General features: G+C 42.5%; 1 protein-coding gene and 1 long non-coding RNA gene across 3 annotated transcripts in view; one reads left to right on the top strand and one right to left on the bottom strand.

The window, feature by feature from the left end:
* Positions 1-3399: 3399 nt before the first annotated feature.
* Positions 3400-15272, bottom strand: LOC105097126 (uncharacterized). The gene is made up of 3 exons (XR_837902.3): positions 14919-15272; positions 13440-13596; positions 3400-3499 (listed from the first exon to the last, which is right to left on the bottom strand). It is a non-coding gene; the product is annotated as an uncharacterized LOC105097126 (long non-coding RNA).
* A 1607-nt stretch (positions 15273-16879) lies between these two features.
* Positions 16880-21425, top strand: part of SOBP (sine oculis binding protein homolog) — a 158193-nt gene continuing 153647 nt past the window's right edge. For both annotated transcript variants that reach the window (XM_064486809.1, XM_010989615.3), the window contains exon 1: positions 16880-17515. In XM_064486809.1, coding sequence (XP_064342879.1) covers positions 17420-17515 — 96 coding nt within the window. In that variant the 5' untranslated portion in view covers positions 16880-17419. The remainder of the gene's footprint in view (positions 17516-21425) is intronic.

The following is a 21425-nucleotide window of genomic DNA, read 5'->3' as shown; positions in this document are numbered from 1 at the left end:
ACCCCGAAGCTGCATGAACTAGTCAACATCTCAATCTTTGAAGTTCCCTGGGCGTAGAACTCCCTCCTGTTTTTCACCTATCCTAAACTCTGAGTCTCTTCCTTAAAAATACTTACAAGGGATTTGTTGGTAACACTTTCTCCTTGGTTCTTGTATTTTATAATCATGTCTCGGGTTTTTACTTTCTGTATAGGACTATTTGCATATGCCTCTTAAGACTTGAATCTAATGTTTTATTGGATTTTATTTTTTAAATTGAATATAGTCGATTTATAATGTGTTAATTTCTGGTGTACGGCATGGTGATTCAGTTATACATGTATGTATTCCTTTTCATATTCTTTTTTATTATAGGCTATTACAAGATATTGAATATAGTTCCCTGTGCTGTACAGTGGAACATTGTTGTTTATCTATTTTATATATGGTAGTTAGTTTCTGAAAATCTCGAACTCCCAATTTATCTCTCCCTACCCCCTAACCCCCCTGGTAACCATAAGCTTATTTTCTATGTCTGTGAATCTGTTTCTGTTTTGTAAATAAGTTCATTTGTGTTCTTCTTTTTAGATTCCACATATAAATGGTATCATATGGTATTTTTCTTTCTCTTTATGGCTTATTGGACTTCATTTTTTTTTTTAAATATTATTCAATATGACTGCCACTGAAGTCCCCAAGTGTTTTTACAAGGAGAGACTTTATAATCCCTCTATAGGTCGCTTGTAATTATCAGAATAAATGAGATTCCCCTTTCAAAGGAGATGGATAGGAAAAAATTAACAAAGGTAGTATTTATAAAGATAAGATGTTAACATCTTTGTTTGATGGGGGGAATCTAAAATTAAATGAACCCACATCCTTCTGTGGATTCCCATAGTATAACCTCTTGCAGCTATGAAAACTAATGAGCAAATCATCTTTATTGATTAGGACCTCAAAATAGAGTGTCTTTTATCTTGCATGCTTCTTTCCCTCAGGTCCCATTTATTATTGTAAAATTACCATTGCTTCTATATTTCCTTTTATAATGTCTTCTGGAGTCTGGTTTGATAAAACTATATAGAGTTAAGATACTAGGCTCTGGAATAAGGCTGGATCTAAATCTTGGTTTCATCACTTCCTAGCTGAATGTCTTTGGGTAAGTTTCTTAACCTTTCTGTGCTTTGGTTTATTCATCTGTAAAATGGATGTAAAATACCTATATACCTATCTTGTTATAAAATATATTTGATTATAGTTTGGCAAATATTCACTGCCATTTCCCTTGGGGTAATTTTCCCTCCCTATCAATGTTGGTCTTGGTTATGGAATGTGGCTGGAAGTGATGGTGTGCCAGTTGCAAGCCTTGCAGCATGTGTTTTCATTTACCCTCTACCATCACTATGAGAAGAGCATGCCCCAGACAGCTGTTCTTCCCAAAATAATGAGACACATATGCAGCAGATCTAACCTAACAAACACCCTACAGCCAGTCTCCCCTGCCCACAGCCTGAAGCAGAGCTATGCAGCAGCACTCAGCCTAGATCACCCAAACCACAGTTGGCCTGCAGGGATGAGAAAGAATAAGTGCCAGTTGCTGTAAGGTACTGGATTTCTGGGTAGCTTGTTACAAAGTATTATTGCAGCAATAGCTGACTAATACACAAGATTATTGTGAAGAACAAATAAGATAATTTAGGTAAATCATTTAGCCTAGAGCTAGGCATATAGTCAGTACTTTGCTCAATTAATGTTTACTATGACATTATTATTACTATCATCATCATCATCATCACTATTATTATTTCTTTTCTGGGTAAAAATGTCCAAGCCATATATTGTGATTAATTTATAACACAGCATTAGACCATATACAGTGAACAATGCTCTGAGTTGGCATCCACACAGCTCCTGGCATTGGCAATAGACAGTGCTTATTCTGGTAGATGCTGACATGTCTTGAACTCTGCCTGTGGCTCATGTGGTTCCACCTCTTCTCTACTTTAGCCTACTCAGCCTCTTATCTAGTTTTGTATAAAAAACTTGTTTCACAAGCATACATCCAGAACTTTTTTGTCTTATGTTTATGCCAGTGGTTACTGAACTCCATTTTTGCTACCTTTGTTCACTGATTAGCCCCCAAATAATCTAGTGTATGGGCTATGGAGGGGATAGTTAGAGGAGGAAGTCCTTTGGGATATAAGTCAGGAAATTATATGAGGTGTAAGGAGTAGGGACAGATGAAAGTGATGAAAAGTCCCAGCTTAACTTTTATTTAGTTTGACCTTTGCTTGCTCTATAAATTTTATTTTCCATTACAGTAATACCTAAGGTCATACTGTTACATACAATGTGCTAAAAAGAAAAGGTACGTATCAAGAATTCTCACTGAAAATCTGAATTCTGCCTCGTGACTTACAAGTCAATAAATAATTATTGGGCAGTTGAAATATATCTTGTGCTGATATATGACAGTGTATATAATACATACCATATTTGATTGATTCTAAGACATGCATTTGTTCATATTTTAACATCTCTGAAATCAACATGCAGCTTATAATTGGTGGTATGTGGTAGTTTGATTGTCATAGTTTTTGTTGTGATTATTGATATCTCACTGTCTTATGGTGACACTTATTTCTTGTTCACATTATGCAGGGCAGTGGGGTTGGCTGTGGCTCCACTGGCCTTTGTTCTGGTTGGTCTGACTGGACTTGACTGTACAGCTAAGTATGTTGTTCTAGAAGCCAGGCAGAAGGACAGGCCACTTTCTGGGTCTATTCTACTATTATCTCATGGTTGAAGGAAGAAGCAAAAGCTAAATCTAACCTCACAAACGTTTTTAAAGCTTTTGGATATGGCCTTAGTCATGTCTACTCACATTTAATTGGTCAAAGCAAGTCACGTGGTCAGTTCTGACAATGGCATGGAGAAGTGTGCTCCACACACTGTGAGGCTGGTAAGGGAAGATGTGGACGGACGTTGGGAATAACAGCACAATGTACACAGCACAGCTGCACTTCTCCTTTTTTCATGGTACTTAAAACAATGGTGTGTCTCACAATAGTTGGCATCTGAAGAGTCAATGTAATATGATAATCTTTATTAGGATTTAAAAGAATCTGTTCTTTAGGCATAATATCTTGATGAGCTTCTTTTTACTTTCTTCTAGTTGGGTTTTAAAGGCTAAAAGCAGAGATTCATTTACTTTTTCCATGTTTTTTTTCCTCATTAAGTCAGAATACTTAATAATGGGTATAAAAGAGACTCATTGACATTCTTTCGTTAATCCTGAGTTAAGTCATTATTGTTACCTAATTTACCCTAATTTCAGTGGGTAAAGGAAGCTGAATTATGAGAAGTGACCCCAGGACTAGGCTTGTTGCATCATTTATTATTAATTCATTTGCACAGCAGATACTTACAGAGTGCCTACTACGTGCAGGCACGTTCTTGTCACAGGAGATTCAGCAGGATATAAGGCAGACAAGATTCTCAATCTCACGGTGATTGTATTCTAGTACAGAGTGACAGACAACAAACAGGCAAATGAGAAAATTTAAGGTGCTGATGAGTGCCATGAAGAACAGAACTCATGATTACATAATAGAGAACAGGACAGGGGAGGGTATTTTAGATGAAAAATTGAAACCTGATAGCAAGGTGTCCACCATGGAGGACTCCTGGGAGAAGAGCATTCCAAACAGAGGGAATAGCAAGTGCAAAGACCTCAGGGTAGTAGAAGAAGCTAAGTTCAGGTATAGGTTGTGCAGTTGTAGTAAAGAGATCAAAAAATACAATGACTTAAATATAAGAGTCAGCCCTTGAGATGGCCAATCTAGCTTCTACCCTTTTACCTTCACACTAGTATTCCAGTCAGCAGGAGTGTGGGGAGGGGGACAGAAGCCATATCCCTTCCATTTAAAGACACAACCTGGGAGTTGCACACATCTCTTTGCTCACATCCTATTGGCCAGAATTTGCCATATGACAAAATCTAGTTGTGAGGGAGGCTAGGAAACGTGATCATTAGTTTGAATTTATGTATCTGGATACTTTGGTGACCCTATTTCTAAATAAAGAAGAGACAATTAGTTGTTAAGGGACAACTATAGTCTTTTCCACAAAGTGAGCAGTAGGTAAAATTAGTAACATAAACAGAATGCTAAGTATGTAGGGCCTTGCTGAATATGGCAAAGAGTTTGGATTGTATTTTAAGTATGTATATTAGTTATCTATTGTTGCTTTACAGATTTTCCCCAAAACCTAGAAGCCTAAAATCACTATTATCTCGTAGTTTCTGTGAGTCAGGAATATGGGAGCTGCATAGCTGGGTGGTTTTGACTCAGGGCCTCTCAGATAATGGATTCAAGATAGTGACAATGGGTACAGTCATCTGAAGGCTTGACTGAGGCTGGAGGGTGGGCTTCCAAGTTGGCGCATTCATGTGACTATTGGGAGAAGGCTTCAGTTTGTTGCTAACTGTTGGCAGAGGGCTTCAGTTTTTCACCCAATGGACCTCTTCATATGGCTGCTTGAATATCCTCATGACATAGTAGCTGTCTTCTCCCAAGTAAGTGATTCAACAAAAGAGAGCAAGAAGGAAACCACAATGCCTTTATGTTCTAATCTTGGACATCACACACCATCACTTTTGCCACATTCTATTTCTTAGAAGCAAGTCACTAAGTATAGCCCATAGTCAACGGAAGGGGAATCAGGCTCCATTTTTCCAAGGGAGAAGCAACAAAGAATTTATTAACATATTTTACAACCATCACAGTATAACAGGAAGTCATTGGAACATTTTCAGCAAGAGGGTGCAAGGTCTGTTTTATGTTTTCAAAGAGTTGGTTTGGTTGTTTTGTGGAGAATCGATTGCATAGGGACAGGAGTGGAAGCAAGGAGTCCAGGTAGGTGGCAGTTACCTAGTTTTAGCAATCAGTAAATAGGCCTAAGATCAGGATGGGTGCAGTGGAATTAGGGAGAAGTAGTGAGATTCAGGCTATGTTTTAGAAGCAGAGCAGAGAAGACCTGATAAGATATCGCTGAATTTAACATTAGTGGGTGTCATTTCTTTTTCACATTTTCAATTACAGTGCTTTCTTAACTTAAGTGATCACCTGAATCTTTGGAGAGCTTTAAAAATATGAATTACTCATCCTCACTTCCAGACAATCTACTTCAGTAGGTCTGGGACAGGGAGATGATCTATCAGAACTGGAATCCACTGCTCCACTTATTGAATGAGCTAACTAGAAGTGCAATTATTATTGTTGCTGTTTTTGCAAAAAGGAGTTAGTTACAATGCAATGGGCTCTATTATCCAAATGCTCATTTTTGTTACACAATCTCCCTCCCCCCTGTTCAATCAGATACCAATTCCTATGGATTCTTTCTGCAAGGTAACTCTTATAAAGAATTCCTCCCACTACTGTACTAGTCTAAACAATCATTTACTACCTCTTAGACTATTGCAAACACCTCTTATGTAATTTGCTACTCTGGTCTCTCCTTCTGCCTTTCATCTGTTGTTGAAGTGATCCTCCTGTCCCACATTTATGATCTTATCACCTTCATATTAAAAAAGACTCAGTGGCTTCCTAGGACTCTCAGAAAGAAGTCCCTGCTCCTTTAGGATGGTTTTTGTGGCCACCAACCATCTGGTCCTGTCCTACCTTTGGGGTGACCTCATAGCCCCTTTAACACACTCATCGTAGGCCCACTGAATTATTCACTCTTCCCTTAACTCCCTTTAACACACTCATCGTAGGCCCACTGAATTATTCACTCTTCCCTTAACTCCATTTGCACTTTCACATCTTGACACCTTTCTTCATATTGTTTCTTCCGTCTAGAATCTTCCTCTTTCTCCCTCCATCACCTGACAGTATCTTACTATTCATCCTTTAAGGCCCAACTCAGATGATCACCATCTCTATCCTTCACCCAGAATTAGTCATCCCCTTTTCTTAATTCCTATCTCACTTTTCAAACACCTTTATTATTTATGTTTATGTTCACAGTGCCTAGTAGTGTGCTTGCCCTTAGTGGTCTCAAAATAAAAAGTTTACATAGACAGAATTTATTTCCTCATCTTTATCCAGTTTTTATGCAATGGAGAAAACAAAAGGCAAACTCATATTAGAAATCTCGCTAATGAAATGTGCATGGAACGTATACCATGGGATCTGTACACATTTAGCATAGTCGGCACCCACTGCACTTTACAGCCACATATGGTGGCATCAGTAATTCTGAGGCATTGCAAAAATCTTCACAATCTAAATATTTTATTAAGAATTCCAGTGACAAGAGCTGAAATATAAAGGTTTGTGAGTCTTTTTAAAGGCTTAATCATGTTTAGTTAGAAATTTAAGTTAACAAGAACATTCCATTCCCTAAACATTCCAATTAATTGGTGTTTAGCATATGGGTTACCAAATTTGTCTTTTTGAAGTTTGCATTTAGAGATTGTAAATGAATCTATTAGGATGAATTTCTAGGTCAGTCAGGTTTTGATTTGCAATATTTAATGTTTGCACAATTCCACCCTTGCCTGACCTTTCAAAATTATTTTAACAGCCCTACATTTACTTTCCTAATGGAATGATTTGCTACAAAGTGGCTACAGCGGGAAGTCTGGAAGGACATTATAACATTCTTTTGGCTGTCAAAATCCATCTGTCCTTGTGTTTCTTTATTGTGTGTGCTCTTGGGATATAGGGCCTCACTTTCCACTGTGGATGCCAAAGAGTTTGAATCTCACTCTCCCCACACCCTGGAATATGGAGCAGGGGCCCCAACATCTGGCTGTGGACCCTCCAATCCAGGCCTGTGCTCCCTGACATGAAGGAAGAACATCTGGGGCAGCTCATGGGGTCAGCACGATGTTCAGCGGTAGTATCTAGAAGGTGTGGTGCAGCCGAAGCAGAGATGGTGGCATCCTGGATAGTCTTTCTATGGTCTGGCCTCCTGAGGCCCTGGGTTCTTGCCTGGTTCCCAAGCCTGTTCTCTCAGCCTCTTGGATTTCATGAGCCCTCTTTCCGCCAACGTATTATTATTTTTCCTTCAAACAGTTAGAGCTCGTTTTGTTGCTTGCAAGCAAGAACCCTCACCAATACCATTCATACTGCAAGGTGGCAGAGAGAATTCTAGACTCGAGTCAGACTGCTGGCCCACTTACTAGGCAAATGTTTAATGTCTTTAACTCTCCATTTCCTCATCTGCAAAATAGGACACAATCTGTAATTGTGTCAACTGTGTGAGGACTGAATAAAATAATCTCTGTAAAATACTTAGCATGGGCCCTGGTGCATGAAAAGCATTCAGTAAATAATAGCTTTTGTATTACTAAATGCTATGTAATTGTCCGTGTGTTTAGGCCACGGAATTCCACTGCTCACCAAATAAAAAGATGCCCTGTGCACACTCTGTGCTCAGTATTGAACTTCATTATTTTTCCCATGCTGGGGTTTTGTTTTGTTTTGCTTTGTTTTCCAGTTTAGGATTTTGGTGCCGTCCCATGCAGTACATCATTATAATACTGTACGTCCTGAGACTTTCTTGGGGAGTGCAGCTTTTAGTCACTGTACCTGGGTCTTCTCTCTTCTGTCTGTCCCTGCTAGCTCTTCCTCACCTCCAGACTCAAAAGGAGATCACCTGCACTAAAGACTGACTGTCTTCAGATGGCAAGGGCAAAACTGAGTTGCAGCACGAGTCTTACTTCAGCAACTGTATATAGATTTAGTAACTTTAATGGAATTTAAATATATATATATATATATATATATATATATATATATATATATATATATATATATATATATATATACAGCCTATATCCCAAGACTTATTATAGGATCCCGTATTTATCTACTTATCTTTTGATGAATTTTTTTTTCTCCCACTGAAATGTATAACGTCCTCTTGTTGTTAAACGGTGGAATCTCCTTCACTCAACTTCCTCCCCCTGGGATGTAATAAAGAGACAAGTTACACCCCAACAGCATGTTGGAGAGAAATTTTCTGTGGAAGAAAAATGTTTTTTACTACATGTAATGTTTCTCAAAGGAGGTGGGTCAAAACATAGGTATCAATCTTCTGTAACCATTTACTGAATACTGTACTTGGTTTGAGAATATTAAAAATGTAATATGCTATTTTTGAAAGGTTGTGTATTTTGTTATGGATGTTTTAACTTCTATAACATCCATGTGTAAATGAGAATAAAGAAAAAATTAAAATTATTTACTGTATCAATATGCTCTATTTTCCCAAAAAAGGTGACAGGAGGGCTGAGCAGAGAGAAGCAGAGTCTAGTGAAGGTGAAAGTATACCTCACCAGTCTGGGAGTTGGCAGACTGGGGACTTTTATCCTGGATTGGCCACTTCCTAGTGGGATCCTGTGCTCAGCCTCACTCTCCTAAGTTGTGGATTGGGAACAAGTAGACGCTCAAGGGTGGTTGTGAGAAATAAATGACATAATTTGCACAAAACCCTTGACTCATAGCAGGAATTCAATACCTGACAGCTGATGATATAAATCAACATAAGATTGTCACAGGTCGAATAATTTTAATGTCACTTGGTTATCTAAAGGAAATGTTATATTATTATGTCTACTTTAGTTTCTATATAAATCGAATAAAGATAAGAGCTCTATTTCATCAGTGGATGTCATAGAAGAAGGCAATGACAATTCAAGATAACTCAGATATTGAGTTAAGTTTTATATTTATCAGAATTTGGACTAATTACTGAAAATATTCTGTGTTTAAGTAGGTCTTATTATGATATTAAGGCCGTAACCCCAAGGAAACTATTCTTGTTTGGGTGCTACTATTTAGATATTAAATAATTAGGCAGATAATGCCCTCAATTTACTTCAGGATCCAGAAAACTCCATTTTAAAAATTGTTCAAAAGCAAATTTGAGTAATAGGGTGAACATATGTGTGAGCTATAAGTATCAATGTAAAAATTTTAGATATTTGCTACATGTAAACTTTTTTATTTCTTTATAACTGAACCCAGTCTCCATTTCACAAGACAACAATGCTAGCAGGTGGAATTGAAACCTCCAGGTAATCCCAGCTGATCTGGTTTTCTCTCATGCCCACCTCCTACACTTTTCTCACTGGGCTGGCACCTACATGGCAGGTAGGTGGGTAGGTGGCATTTACTCCTCAGCCATGGTCACCTCTCCAACTGACATCCTCTGAGATGGAAGTTCTTGTGGAGTCTCTGATCAAACATTTTGGGTGCAGGCCTACTTCAGTTCTGCAGACTCTTCCATTCCCGGCCACACATGAAACACACACCATAGTGAGTGGAGAGTATTTACAGCCACCCCAGGACCTCTGTCCAGGCTTCTGCACACCACTGTGCCTACCCCACTGGACCTGCCTGTACTCTGGTGGGCTGGTGCTTTCCAGCCTCCATCTGGGAAAGGAGGCATGATTCACCTCTACTCTCTGCCCTCTGCCTTCAGATTCCCTCATACCAAGCAAGTGTTCTAATTGTTCCTCTTGCTCCCTAGGGAACTGGGCCCCAGGTGGGAGGCTACAGTCAGGCTCCTTCCCTTGTGTCAACTCCTTTGCTCCTTCTTTCTCTCAGCTACATAGAATTGTAATCTATTTCTGGATTGGACTTCCTTTGGCTCATCGTTTCTCTTTTGGAACCTACTTTTTAAGGCACAAACTTTATAATCTAAATCCTTCAAGTCATTGGGTCTTGATACTCAAAATCTAGATTTTTAAAACTCAAAGAAAAATGTTTTCTTCCAAACACTTTTTTTCTGCCTTGAATTTCACAAGTCCATTTTAAATCTCAAAAATCACAGACTACTCATATTTTTCCATAAATTTCTTTTGTAACATCCTTACCCTGAGGCAATGGATGCCAAAGTCTAGTTTGAACGAATGAGTGCATGGGATAGAAAGGAATTAACAGGTATAAACAAACAAAACACTTCTTAATACATCAAAATATTCTCGCCACAAATGGAAGCTGCCTGACACCTGGATTTAGTTTCTTTTTAGTTGTCAGGCCTATATAATTTTCTAGTTAATGGCCTGAGAGACTGACTATACAAATGGACAATGGCCAGACCATGTATGATGACAGAACTCTGGCCCACAACCTCTGAAGCAACAAGTCAGAGAAGCCAAACCAACTTCTCTGCCACAATCATCCCAGAATGATTGGAACTTGGTCAATGACTGCCAGCCACCCCACCTCCTCCTCATCACTTCCTTCCAACTCAGGACCAACCAGAGAAAGTCAAATATGCTTCCCAAACTGATCCTCCTCAAAGCAGGATGCCCTGCTTCTAGTTAGCCCTCTCCAGCTTCTCCAAGCCAACAACCTCCAATTAGAGCACACCTGAAGACTTTTTTCCCCTCACTATAAAGTTTTCTTACTTCCATGCCTGCCTTTGAGTCTCTGCCATATGCAGGTGATGGTGGCTGACTGCCGTGCTCTAAATAAATAGCTTCTATTTGTTCTCATTTGGGTAGTCTCCATTTATTTCCACAGGTTTATTACACATAAAGCTATTATATTCAGACATACACATTGGTAGTTAAGTTTAAAAATTTTTTTGAGCATAGAGATGCTTGGGGTAAATAAATACCAGACTTTGATCTCACTTCAATGGACAAGGATTAAAAGTTATAACTCAAATTGACCTTTTTTTTTGAACTTATAGTACTGATATGCTTGCCCCTACAGATATAGGAGAAATGGTCTTGAAAGTGTATATGAAAATCTCGTTTTTGTTTTTTTTTTTTTTACTTTTGGAGGGAGGTAATTAGGTTTATTTATTTATTTTTTTAGAGGAGGTACTGGGGATTGAACCCAGGACATCATGCATTCTAAGCATGTGTTTTACCACTTGAGCTATATCCTCCCCATCAAAATCTCATTTTTATAAATTAAAATTATTATGTTTTAGCAAATTACTATTACAAAGGACCCTGGTGTACATTATTTTGAAAATGAAGAACGTTTTTATTAGGTAGGTGATTATTCCTCATGTGTCAGCTTTCCTTAAATTGGCACACATCCATATTAGTCTGCACATATAAACCTAAGGCTATTGTAAGATAATAATGATCCTTAGAAGAGTAGGTGATACATATTTGCATACAGAAATTTGTGCAGTTTTATTTTTAGTTCACTTTAATGGATAATATGTGGTCTTAACAACAACACACCAAAATACAACTTACTATTCTCATATCACAAGTGAAGAACTGAGTATTAAAGTAAAATTACTTGCTCAAGGCCTCACTGAAGGCTGAAGCCGCTTATTCTCCTGCAAAGTCTGTTTGAAGCTACCAGCTGGGAAGCTTCTTCTATTTCTGTGTCTGAAGGAAGGCCCTGCATTCCTTTGGGAAGACCATGGTCTTCACCATGACCCATGGCAAAGGGGGTGAGGATGTTCTCAAAACAGTAAGGAGAGGAGGGGATCCCCACCCAGGGATGTGCCACGCTGAGTTAACCTGGTGTATAATGGCAGAGCTAACCATGGCCTCATGACCCACATACACAAGTAGTGGAACCAGAAATAAATCCAGGCCTTCCCATGCAAAGGGGATTTCTTCACACTGTGAATTTGCCCATCTTGCTCTTAAAATTCTGACCCCTTCCCATCCCTTACCCCACGTAATCTGGCCTCTGCATTCCTCTTTCACTGTTTTCCCCACCACCCACCTCCTCCTCACTCTCAACATTCCAGATACTTTCAATTTCTCAAACATGCTGAGTGCATTCTTTGGCTCCTTTAGAATTCTGACTGGAACACTTTTCTCCAGGATTACAAGACCTCTGCATAGGCAGTTCTTCTTATCTTTCCTGATTCAGGTCAAATGTCTCCTTTTAAAGGTCTATCATGACTCTTTTAGCTAAAGCAGACTCCAACCTCTATACTCACCCTACTCCAGTTCCTCTCTATCACATTGTTCTCTCATGTCACATACCTGGATCTAAAATTGTGTGCTTTATTACTTATTTGCTTATTTATTGCCGCCTTTGCAGACTACAAGCTTCTTGAGATTTGGGAACTTGTCTGTCATCTTTGCTGCTGGATCCCAAGCACTCAGAACATCGTGCCTGGAATATAGTGAGCTCCCAATACATATTTGTTGAATAAAGGAATGAATAAATCATGAATCCCAATTGAGAATGACAGCTCTGGACCCATTATTCAGGAAAAAATGCACTGAATTTTTGTATATAATTTCAGGAGACTCTAAAGCCCTGGGAAAGTCATCTGTAGCCTTAGTTAAAGCTCCTGCATTATAGTAATGCTGTTTCATGTTTTTTTGAAATTAATTCTGAATTTTGTTCTTTAAATTTAAACATGAGCATGAATTTTAAAAGTATGCTTAAGATGGTGTATAACAAATCATAGGCCAATTGGTTTTGAATAAAATAGATCCCTGAGGATAGTTACATCAATGATCCTAATGACCTTATTTCATTAAATGAAGATTAACTTTGTGGTGTAAATGTTAAATGCTCACCCACATCCAGTTCTTTTCTCCCCTGGGGAACATGGGTGGATTAAATTCCTAGCTTCCCTAGCAGTGGGATAGAGCCATATGACAAATTCTAGCCAATGGATCAAGGGCAGAAGTAACCTATGTCACTGCCAGGCTGGAGCATTTAATTGCTGTGTGAGATCCTCCAGGGCTCCATCTTCTCCTACTTAGTGGTTGTGGAAGCACATGCAGGTGCTGCTGGTACAGAAGTGCATTGTCAAGCCATCACACAGAGGACAGTGGCTCTGGACAGTCACACAGATCTTTAGCAGATTTTGTGTGAGCAAGGGGTATAAACCTCTGTTGTTTTAAGTCTTTTGGATTTTCTTTGGATTTTCTGATAATTTGCTATGGCAGCATAACCTAACATAACCAAAAACACCACTGATTGGAAAATGTGCTAGTATTTCACATACCGTGGAGGGGGAAAAGGGGTTTCATTTATAATTGAAAGAAACCTTGTAACATATCACAATCCCAGAGATGTTAAAATGTGAAAAGTGTGGGCCTTAGATTACATAAAATACAGATTGTTAAAAGAAATTCATTAAAGCAGATTAGCATAGTGTCAAGAACTCCAAATCCAGAGTTGAACAGAAAGTTATAGATTCGAATCCCAATAGTTGCTAGTTTGTGATTTAATGACTTAGCTAGTATAAGCCTTTGTTCTTCATCTGGGAAACTGGAATCACAGTAGAAACTGCCTCATAGGGTTTTGTGGGTATTAGATGAGATAATTCTTGTAATGTGTTCAGCATAGTAATTATTCCACATATTTTAGTCCCCATATTTGGTTAGATCACAGAGCTTGTTCAAGATGAGCATTCATTTCAAACAACGTACAGGAAAAAGTTCTTTGTTAAGTTTATTATGTCATACTAATCGGTCAGCAAGTAACTTAATTCCTTACCAAGCATGAAGACTGGGCCTCTGAGTTAGGTGTTCTTGGAGATAACAAAGAAGCAGATCTAGAGATTGAGGGTTGAAGGCGGATCACCTTGGGGTCTTCCCATCCACTCTGTGATGTATTTTCTGGATGAATCAGGCTAGAACGAACAAGAGCAACCCTGAAGGATAAAAGAAGTCACAGAAAGCTGAGGAATGTATGAAAGCAAAGGTCAGTCCTGTACCCATCTTGGTGACTGGCAGGGCTAGTAAAGGGAAAATTGAGGACTTTTTCTATGTCCAGGGTCTGGGGAGCATAAGGGTAAGTCATAGAAGCAAAAGCACGGTTCTTCGGAGATATGTGTGTGATTGATCCTATCCACATCCTAACCCTATCCTATAACATAGGGTTATACTCTTAGAGACTGTATGAAGTTAATCAGGGAACATTATTGGACTTGTAGTATGTCCAGATTCATAATGTAGCAACTCATAACTGTCTTCATCTATAGCACATTTGAAGAAACCTACACCTTGTCACCAAGAAGGTGTAACAATCATCAGTTCTCAAGTTTTTTAAACTAAAAGTCTCACACATACTTCATGAGCTTTCATTCTGTCACTGAGTTATACTTTACAGATTCTAATACAACATTCTCACCTCAGTTTTCTGGAGGACATATGCCTGTGAACGAACAGGTGGCTGATTAGTATCTTTATTTTTATTGAATGCCTGAACCATGACAGAACAAGTTATTTTCTTTAAAGAAAGTATAGCTGCCTCTATATAACTCTGGGCTACAGTTCACCTTTTCTGTTTGTTTTATTCTTAACTTGTGAAACTGTATCTTAGGACTTGGGGTATATAACTTGTTATTTGATATCAGCTGAACAACAGTGAATCAATTGTAATGGTTCTGGCACCAAAGGAAACACAGGGTACTTAAATATGTTTCCAGAAGACAAAAAGCTTCTCGCTGTGTACACCTTACAACATATGTTTCCACAGTTTTGGATATTCAAAAGTCCAAAAAAAGTTTTCTCACTACTTCTCATTAAAGATCAAGAGGACGAAACAGAGAAAACAAACTCCAACCCACATATTATTTATCAGATGTTTTGGATGAAATTCAGATTGAAAAACCAAAAAGTTTCCCTCTTCTCCCTTCCTCCCTCCCGGCACACGATGCTTATTCCCCACTGCAAAATACACCCACTGTCACACACTCGGCCGTGTATCGTTAGCGGTCCAGGAAGGGGGAGGGGGATTGTGTGAATGCAAACAAGTTTGGGCTTCTCTCGGAATCCTTGCTGCCTGCTGCCTGGGTCGTCGAAGGGCTACAGCCGGCTGGGAGACGTGGCCAGAGCACTTGGGCTCACAATCCGCGTAGGCTCCTAGAGGCTACCGGAAAAATCTTGAGTAGGGGACGCCTGAACCGCAGAACGCTCCCTAAAACCTCATCGATTCTCCTCTCTTGACTTTCAGGCGTCCCGGATAACCTACCTAGGATTTTTAACTTCCCTCGGGGCAAGTGTTTTACGTGGACCCCTTGCAGGAGCAGAGCCTGACTTGGACCCGCTCACTCTGGCCTCCTCGCTCGCCTGGGATCCAGGAGCCACGCGGAGCGGGTGCGGCTTCTCGTCGCTTTCTCCTGATAGGGAAAAGAAGAGGAGAGAGGAGGTGCTCAGCTCTCCTAGGTACACTCCCAAGCATCGGTAATTTGGCCTCTACGAAACAAAATGATGCTAAAAGGCAAAACAGCCAACCCGGAGGTGCTCAGCCCTCCCGAGTACGTTCCCAAATAGCTCTAATTCGATGTTTAAGAAACAAAACAATGCCAAAATGCAAATTAGGCAATATAACATTCAGGATGAGACTCGTTTGACAGGCCAAACTGAGATTTTAAAGGAAAGCTTTCTCATATCCGCACACCGAATTCATTCTATCTTTTAGTACTTGGGGAAAAAAACGGTGTAATTTTAAGTCCCACCACTGTCACAATGCACACTCCACAATAACACGCAGTGAAACAATGGACACCCCCATATCGCATTGTGTCAGTAATTACGAAGTGCCGCGGCAGGGGCAAGCGAAGTCGGAAACGTCAGTGTATCCCCCCGCCGCGAGTGGGAGCAGTTAAGGGCCGCGTTTCTCACCGAAAACTCATCAAAACATTTAGGCCAGTCCCTCAACCCAGAGATGGGCAAACGCCATCTGAGCTTGGCCCCGGGCGGACGTGGACAGAGAGGGCCAAAGAGGCGGCGCGCGAGCGCAGACGGAGCGAGCAAGACTAGGGGAGAGCAAACGCGCGCAAGGAAGTCGAGGAGAAAGAGTGCACGCCAGAGGGTGGGGAGAGTCCCGTCAGGGGTGGCCAGGGCGCCTGGCCCCTGGAGAATGGAACCCCACGCGGGACCCTGCACTCCTGGCAGCATCCCATCTTTGGGGTTTGGGGGTTAAACCCAGGTCACCAGGACAAGGGTGCACGCGGGGTCACAGGATAACGCAGTTACTTTGTAGTCAGACACGTGTGTGTGTGTGTGTGTGTGAGAGAGAGAGAGAGAGAGAGAGAGAGTGTATGTGTGTGAGGGGGAGAGAGAGAGAGAGAGGGAGAGAGAGGGAGGGAGGGGGAGGGGGAGAGGGAGGGGGAGAGGGAGAGGGGGAGAGAGAGAGAGAGAAAGAGAGAAACTAGAAACTAGAGGGAAAAGAAAGAAAAAAAGAAAGAACAGGGGGCTGAAGGCCGAGATGTCGTACTTCTAAGTGGTTCATTGAAAGGCAAAAGCTTTCTTGCAAGCACAGTCGTAGCTCACGCCGCGTTGGGGACCAGCCGAACAAGGCGCGGAGACTTCTCCAAGGGACCTTTCCAAGGGACCTCTCCAAGGGACCTCCAGCCTCACACGCCCTGAGGTGGTCCCGAAAGGGGGACACTCTATCCCGACAGCTGTAGGGAGGTCAGAAGACTGCGGTCTCCTTCTCCCGAGACCCTAGCTCTGCCAGCCAGAGGCGGGGAGCTCAGTCCACCTTCCCCAGGCGGAGAAAAGCGGCCCTCTAGCAATGCGACCTCAGGTCCCCGCGCTCTCATACCGCCCAACCTCCTCCCCTCATTCCCCCCCCCCCCCATTCATTTTTCCTCAGCAGCTTCTAGTCCCGGCTCAAAACCCAACTCCAAGCACACTCGAGCCCACATCACGGAGCTAAGGGGAACAGCCAGGGTCTTAGCGGGCCCGGGGGCCTTCATGCCGAGGTGGCGGCCGCCGAGGGGCGCCGCGTCCCGCCGGTGCCAGCCGCAGATGAGCCCTGGGCCACGAGCAGCCCCCTGAGCCGCGCAGCATCCGCGTCTACAGTGACGGTGGAAGCCACGCCCGTTCTGGAGCTGCGGGCAGTCCTAGCCCCCCCCCCTTTTCCCTGCCCGCCCGCCCCCTCCTCCCCGCGCCGGCCCCCCGCCCGCCCCCAGCTCGCTCGCGGGAGGCGCTGGGCGCCGGGGCTGGCGCGCTCTCCCGGGCGCACACAGACATCCACGCACGCACGCCCAGAGCCGCTCTCTCCGCGCCCGGCCCTCGTTCCCCTCGCCCATGCAGACGGACAGAGCGACGGAAGATGGCTGACGACTCCACGGGGCACCGAGGATGCAGCCCGGCGGCGGCGGCGGCGGCGGGAGCGGCAGAAGCAGCGGCGGCGGCAGGGGCAGCGGCGGCAGCGGCGGCGTTGGAGGCGGCGGCGGCGGCAGCAGCAGGAGCAGGAGCGGCGGCGGCGGCATCCCCGAGACTCCTCGAGCTACCTTTCCTTCTGACAGCCACTGACGTTCTCCGCCGCTAGAAGAGACCCCGCTTCTCCGGCGCCTGCCTTCCCTCCCCCCGCCCAGCCCCAGCCCCAGCCCCGCCAGCACCGCTACCTCCGCCAGCATTGCCACCATCAGCACCACCTCCACCACCACCACCACCGCCACCACCACCACCGCCGCCGGCGGCAGCAGCCATTTCATCTCCACAGAAACCAGACACAAAAACATGGCAGAAATGGAGAAAGAAGGGAGACCTCCGGAAAATAAAAGGAGCAGGAAGCCGGCTCACCCAGTGAAAAGGGAGATCAATGAGGAAATGAAGGTATTTTTGGACTTCATGGCTGGAGAGACTGAGCTCTTTCTTCCGCCTGCTCCCTTTGGGCCGTTGTATGGATTTGGGGGGTACAGGGGAGCGCTTGTCAGTTTCTGTAGGATGCCCAGAACGCCTCAGCTCCTCCTCCAGGTGCAAAACAGAGGCCAACTCGCGGGTTGCGTCCCCGAGATTTGCCTATCTCAGAGTCGATGAGGGTGGGGGGCGGCTGGGAGACCATATACTATTTAACCTTATAAACCCCTGGTTGGTACACGCGCGTTTCAGAGGGAGGGGACCGGGGGCCCATGTGGCGTGTGGGCATGGTGAAGAGACTCCCTAGTCGGTGGAATAGTTTTTTCCTCTTCTTCGGGAACCATCCTTTGGATCTCTCCAAAGTTAGGAGCCGCCGGGCCGAGGCACATCGGGAGCGCACAATTTCCCCCTCCCCCCAGTTCATCTCCCGGCTCCTCGATCCCGCTTCTCCCCTAGTAGCCAGCTGCGAGGGTATGAAGAGGCTGTCAAGTGCCGGAGCGAGTTGCGGCCCGAGCAGTGCGGGTCGGGTACCGTTTTGACGGTCGGCTCGCCTCGCCCGCCCCTGCCCGCTCCTCTCACTCGGCGGCCTCTGCCTCCCGCTTGCCTTTGCATGCTCCACTTCCCAGTTAAGCGGACCTGGGCAAGATCCACTGAAAGATAGCTGTCTGAGGGGCGGCCTTCGCAGAGCGCCTGCCCATTGTTCCGAAAGGCCAGCCCCGAGTCCTGTCGGCGAGGCCGAGTCCTGTCGGCGAGGCCGGGCTCCCCGCCAAGCCAGCGGTGCTCCAGAGGTGGCAAGCGCAGCAGCCTGACGCTCCAGCTGTTCGCGTTGGAGTGATTGCTCAAGACCGCTCAGCTCCGGACCCCCCTTGTCCCCCCACTTATTTTTCACGAAGTTGCAGCTTTTACGCGGCGAGGGTTTTATTTTGTGTTGATTTCATGAATCCCTTTTTATTTTTAAAAATTCTTTTATTTGTATTTTTTGTCTTTCTGTAAGTTACTAACAAGTAGCAGATTTCGGGGAGGGACTTTAGTTTTCATTCTGCAGCCGTCTTGGTGTCCCCATCTTCTGCATAGAATCCTTAACACTGACAACTGACTTGGTCAGCTTGGTTGAATTTGTATTTAAAAGACAAACGATGAAAATGGCAAGCAACTAAGTAAAATTTATTGCAGTTTGACCTTGTCTTGATTAGAACAAGTATATTCTCTGAAGGTATGAAGCCCGTATTTAGAAAGGGGCACATGGATAATACAACCTGTATGTCTACCTAGGTGCATATGCTTAGTGTTCCTTTCTTCTAGAAAATGTCTGTAGCAATCTACATTTTGGAATTAGGGTTTTTATTTTGGGGTGAGGCCATTCCTTGGGATAGAAACCACCGTTGATTCCACTGATAGACAGTTTTTTTTTTTTTTTTAAAGAGACTGGTAGGAGTTGTTGTCTTCCCATGGGGGTGGAATTCAAACAGCCTACAATAACCATGATTCCTTACTCGCCCTTCCCTCCTGTCCTGCGTTTCCAGATTACTTTTCCATTTCATTTTAAATAGGGGGTGGAGGAAGAGGAGAGAGGTGAAGCCACTAAGAAATCACAGTGTGTGCTGGCCCTTTAAAACACTGCCTAATGTGATCTATATGGATGGCAGCTTTTAAGTTTCATAGGTTCTAGAATTACAAATTAGCTAATTTTAATCAAAACATGTGAAATGTTATCCCGGCTGGATATAAAGGCTGACTGTGCTCGATGCTTGGGGCTCACGTTGTTGACTTTGGCTGCGGGAGCACTCCGTGGTTTGGGAGATAGTTGTCCTTCTACAGTATAACAGATGTTTGTCTGAACTGGTGAGGAAGAAACAAAAACAACATTGTGTGAAGGGGAAAAATTACACAATTTTTAGCCAATGCTGCAGGAGTAAGTATGGAATTAACCTTCGTGCACAGAATTTCCTCTTTTAAAAATGTTATTTTTTTCCCAGATCACCACCTACTATTTGAAATTTTAATCCTCATCATTTCAGTACAGAGTAGCATTAAATAAGAAGTTTTATGCAGCAAATAACTAAATTACCTGAAGGATCAGTATTTTCTCCCTAGTTTGGAGCAGTGTATGAGAGAGATCCCTGGTGGAAATCTTCAGTTGTGTCAATGGACACCATGCCAGAGAGTCATGAAATCCCATTTCTAGCGGAATTGTTCAGTATGCATTCTTCTAATATAATAGCACCCAAAGTCCTCTTTTAAAAGGTGATTTCTCAAAGTCAAAAGGTGGAAGGCTTATTTTGAGCACATTAATATTTTTCTGCTTTTAATATTAATAACCGTATTAATAAAACCCCTCCCCAAACCTCGTGGCATTATCACCCATCCATCTCCCCAAACCTAAAGTGTAGAGTAACATAACACGTTGATTGCCCTGTATAAAAATACGTGTAACAAAATGTCACCGAGAACACAATGTGGCCTTGTGCAGCTTCATATCGGTGCTGCTGGAGCTGCCTGGCTGTGTTTGCCTTCATCTGAACGGCTTTCATCTGGACCAGTGTAAACTAAGCCCTGGTAAGTAATCACTGCCCGGCAGAAAGAAAGGAATGTATACAGCTAGCACGGCCTAAGCTGTAAAAACGGAAACCTGAGCCCCCACCGTGGATCACATATCAAGGCTTGAAGGTAGGGGAAATGAAAGGGGGAAAGAGGAGAGAGCAAATGCAAAAGTCAGCCTGGGAAGTGGAGGATCAGGAGGAGGCCCCCCTTAGGGAGATTTGGCTCAGGGATTAGGGAATTTTATCGTGGTGTACAGTGACCTACTCAGATTTCAACACTGGTTGGATCAAGTTGCTTCTCCGCGAGCTGAAAGAAAAAGGACTGGTGTGTATGTGATTTTTTTTCCCCTTCGGGTAATAGAAGGGACATTGGTACAAGTGTCTATTTTAAGTACAGCAAATGCAGGGCACTGAGAATGAGCCACAAAATTGCCTCATCATAGAGATTTCCTTCAAGATTTCCTCACTGAGATAGTCACATATTTATTTAAACATGGCCGGAGAAGGCAAATTGGCAGAGGTTTAGCTGACACCAGTAATGGCATTGGAGGTTGTCTTCATGTGGCTGGGAGCTAATGTTGGTTGCTGTTTCACTAGATCAGATATTGAGTTACATTTTCATTATCACTGGTTTAATGTACATGGCAGTTGTAACAAATTTAAGTTTGATACGATGTAATTTTGTGTGTGAAAAGTACATGACTTGGCATAGCTTTAGTGTCCTTTAGTGAAAAAAGCTTCAAGTAGAAATGTTTGTCTCATTATGACCTTTACAATGTTTCCTTATCTTTCCTTTTCTTCTTCCTCACTTCATCCTGGTTTTTCTTAATTAAAAATACTTGGTACTTTATTGTACTTATAGTCATTCTGCCTTATTTAATTAGTGACCAATAGAGAGGATTTTAAAAAAATCAGATTGCAGTGCAATTTATAAATTTTGACTACTTTCGGTTTCTAAAGCAAACACTGTAATTGTAGCTAAAATAACATGTCTTCAATATATTGTTAGCTCACATGGATTATAACAAATAATCTTAGGAGGGAATTCTGATATATAGAAGTGTTAATTCGTTTCAGGAGTTCATCTAGAACATTATATAAAAACTAGTTTGTGATACTGGATATGTGAATACATGAATAAGTGTAAATATAGTTGCACTTAAGAGTATGTATTTTGTGCACATAGATCTTGGGGAACATGATTAATGACTACCAAACAGTAATACAACTCAAAATAATCTAAACTGTGAGTAAAGAAAATGAGTCAGATTTTCATCTTTTAAAACTCTGACAAAACCAATGTGATTAGGTCAAGCACTCTGCCTTGGAAACCTTCCTAAACAAAC

Source organism: Camelus dromedarius, chromosome 6 (genome assembly GCF_036321535.1).
Source record: "Camelus dromedarius isolate mCamDro1 chromosome 6, mCamDro1.pat, whole genome shotgun sequence".
NCBI classification, from domain to species: Eukaryota; Metazoa; Chordata; class Mammalia; order Artiodactyla; family Camelidae; genus Camelus; species Camelus dromedarius.
This window is presented reverse-complemented; position numbering and strand designations above follow the sequence as displayed.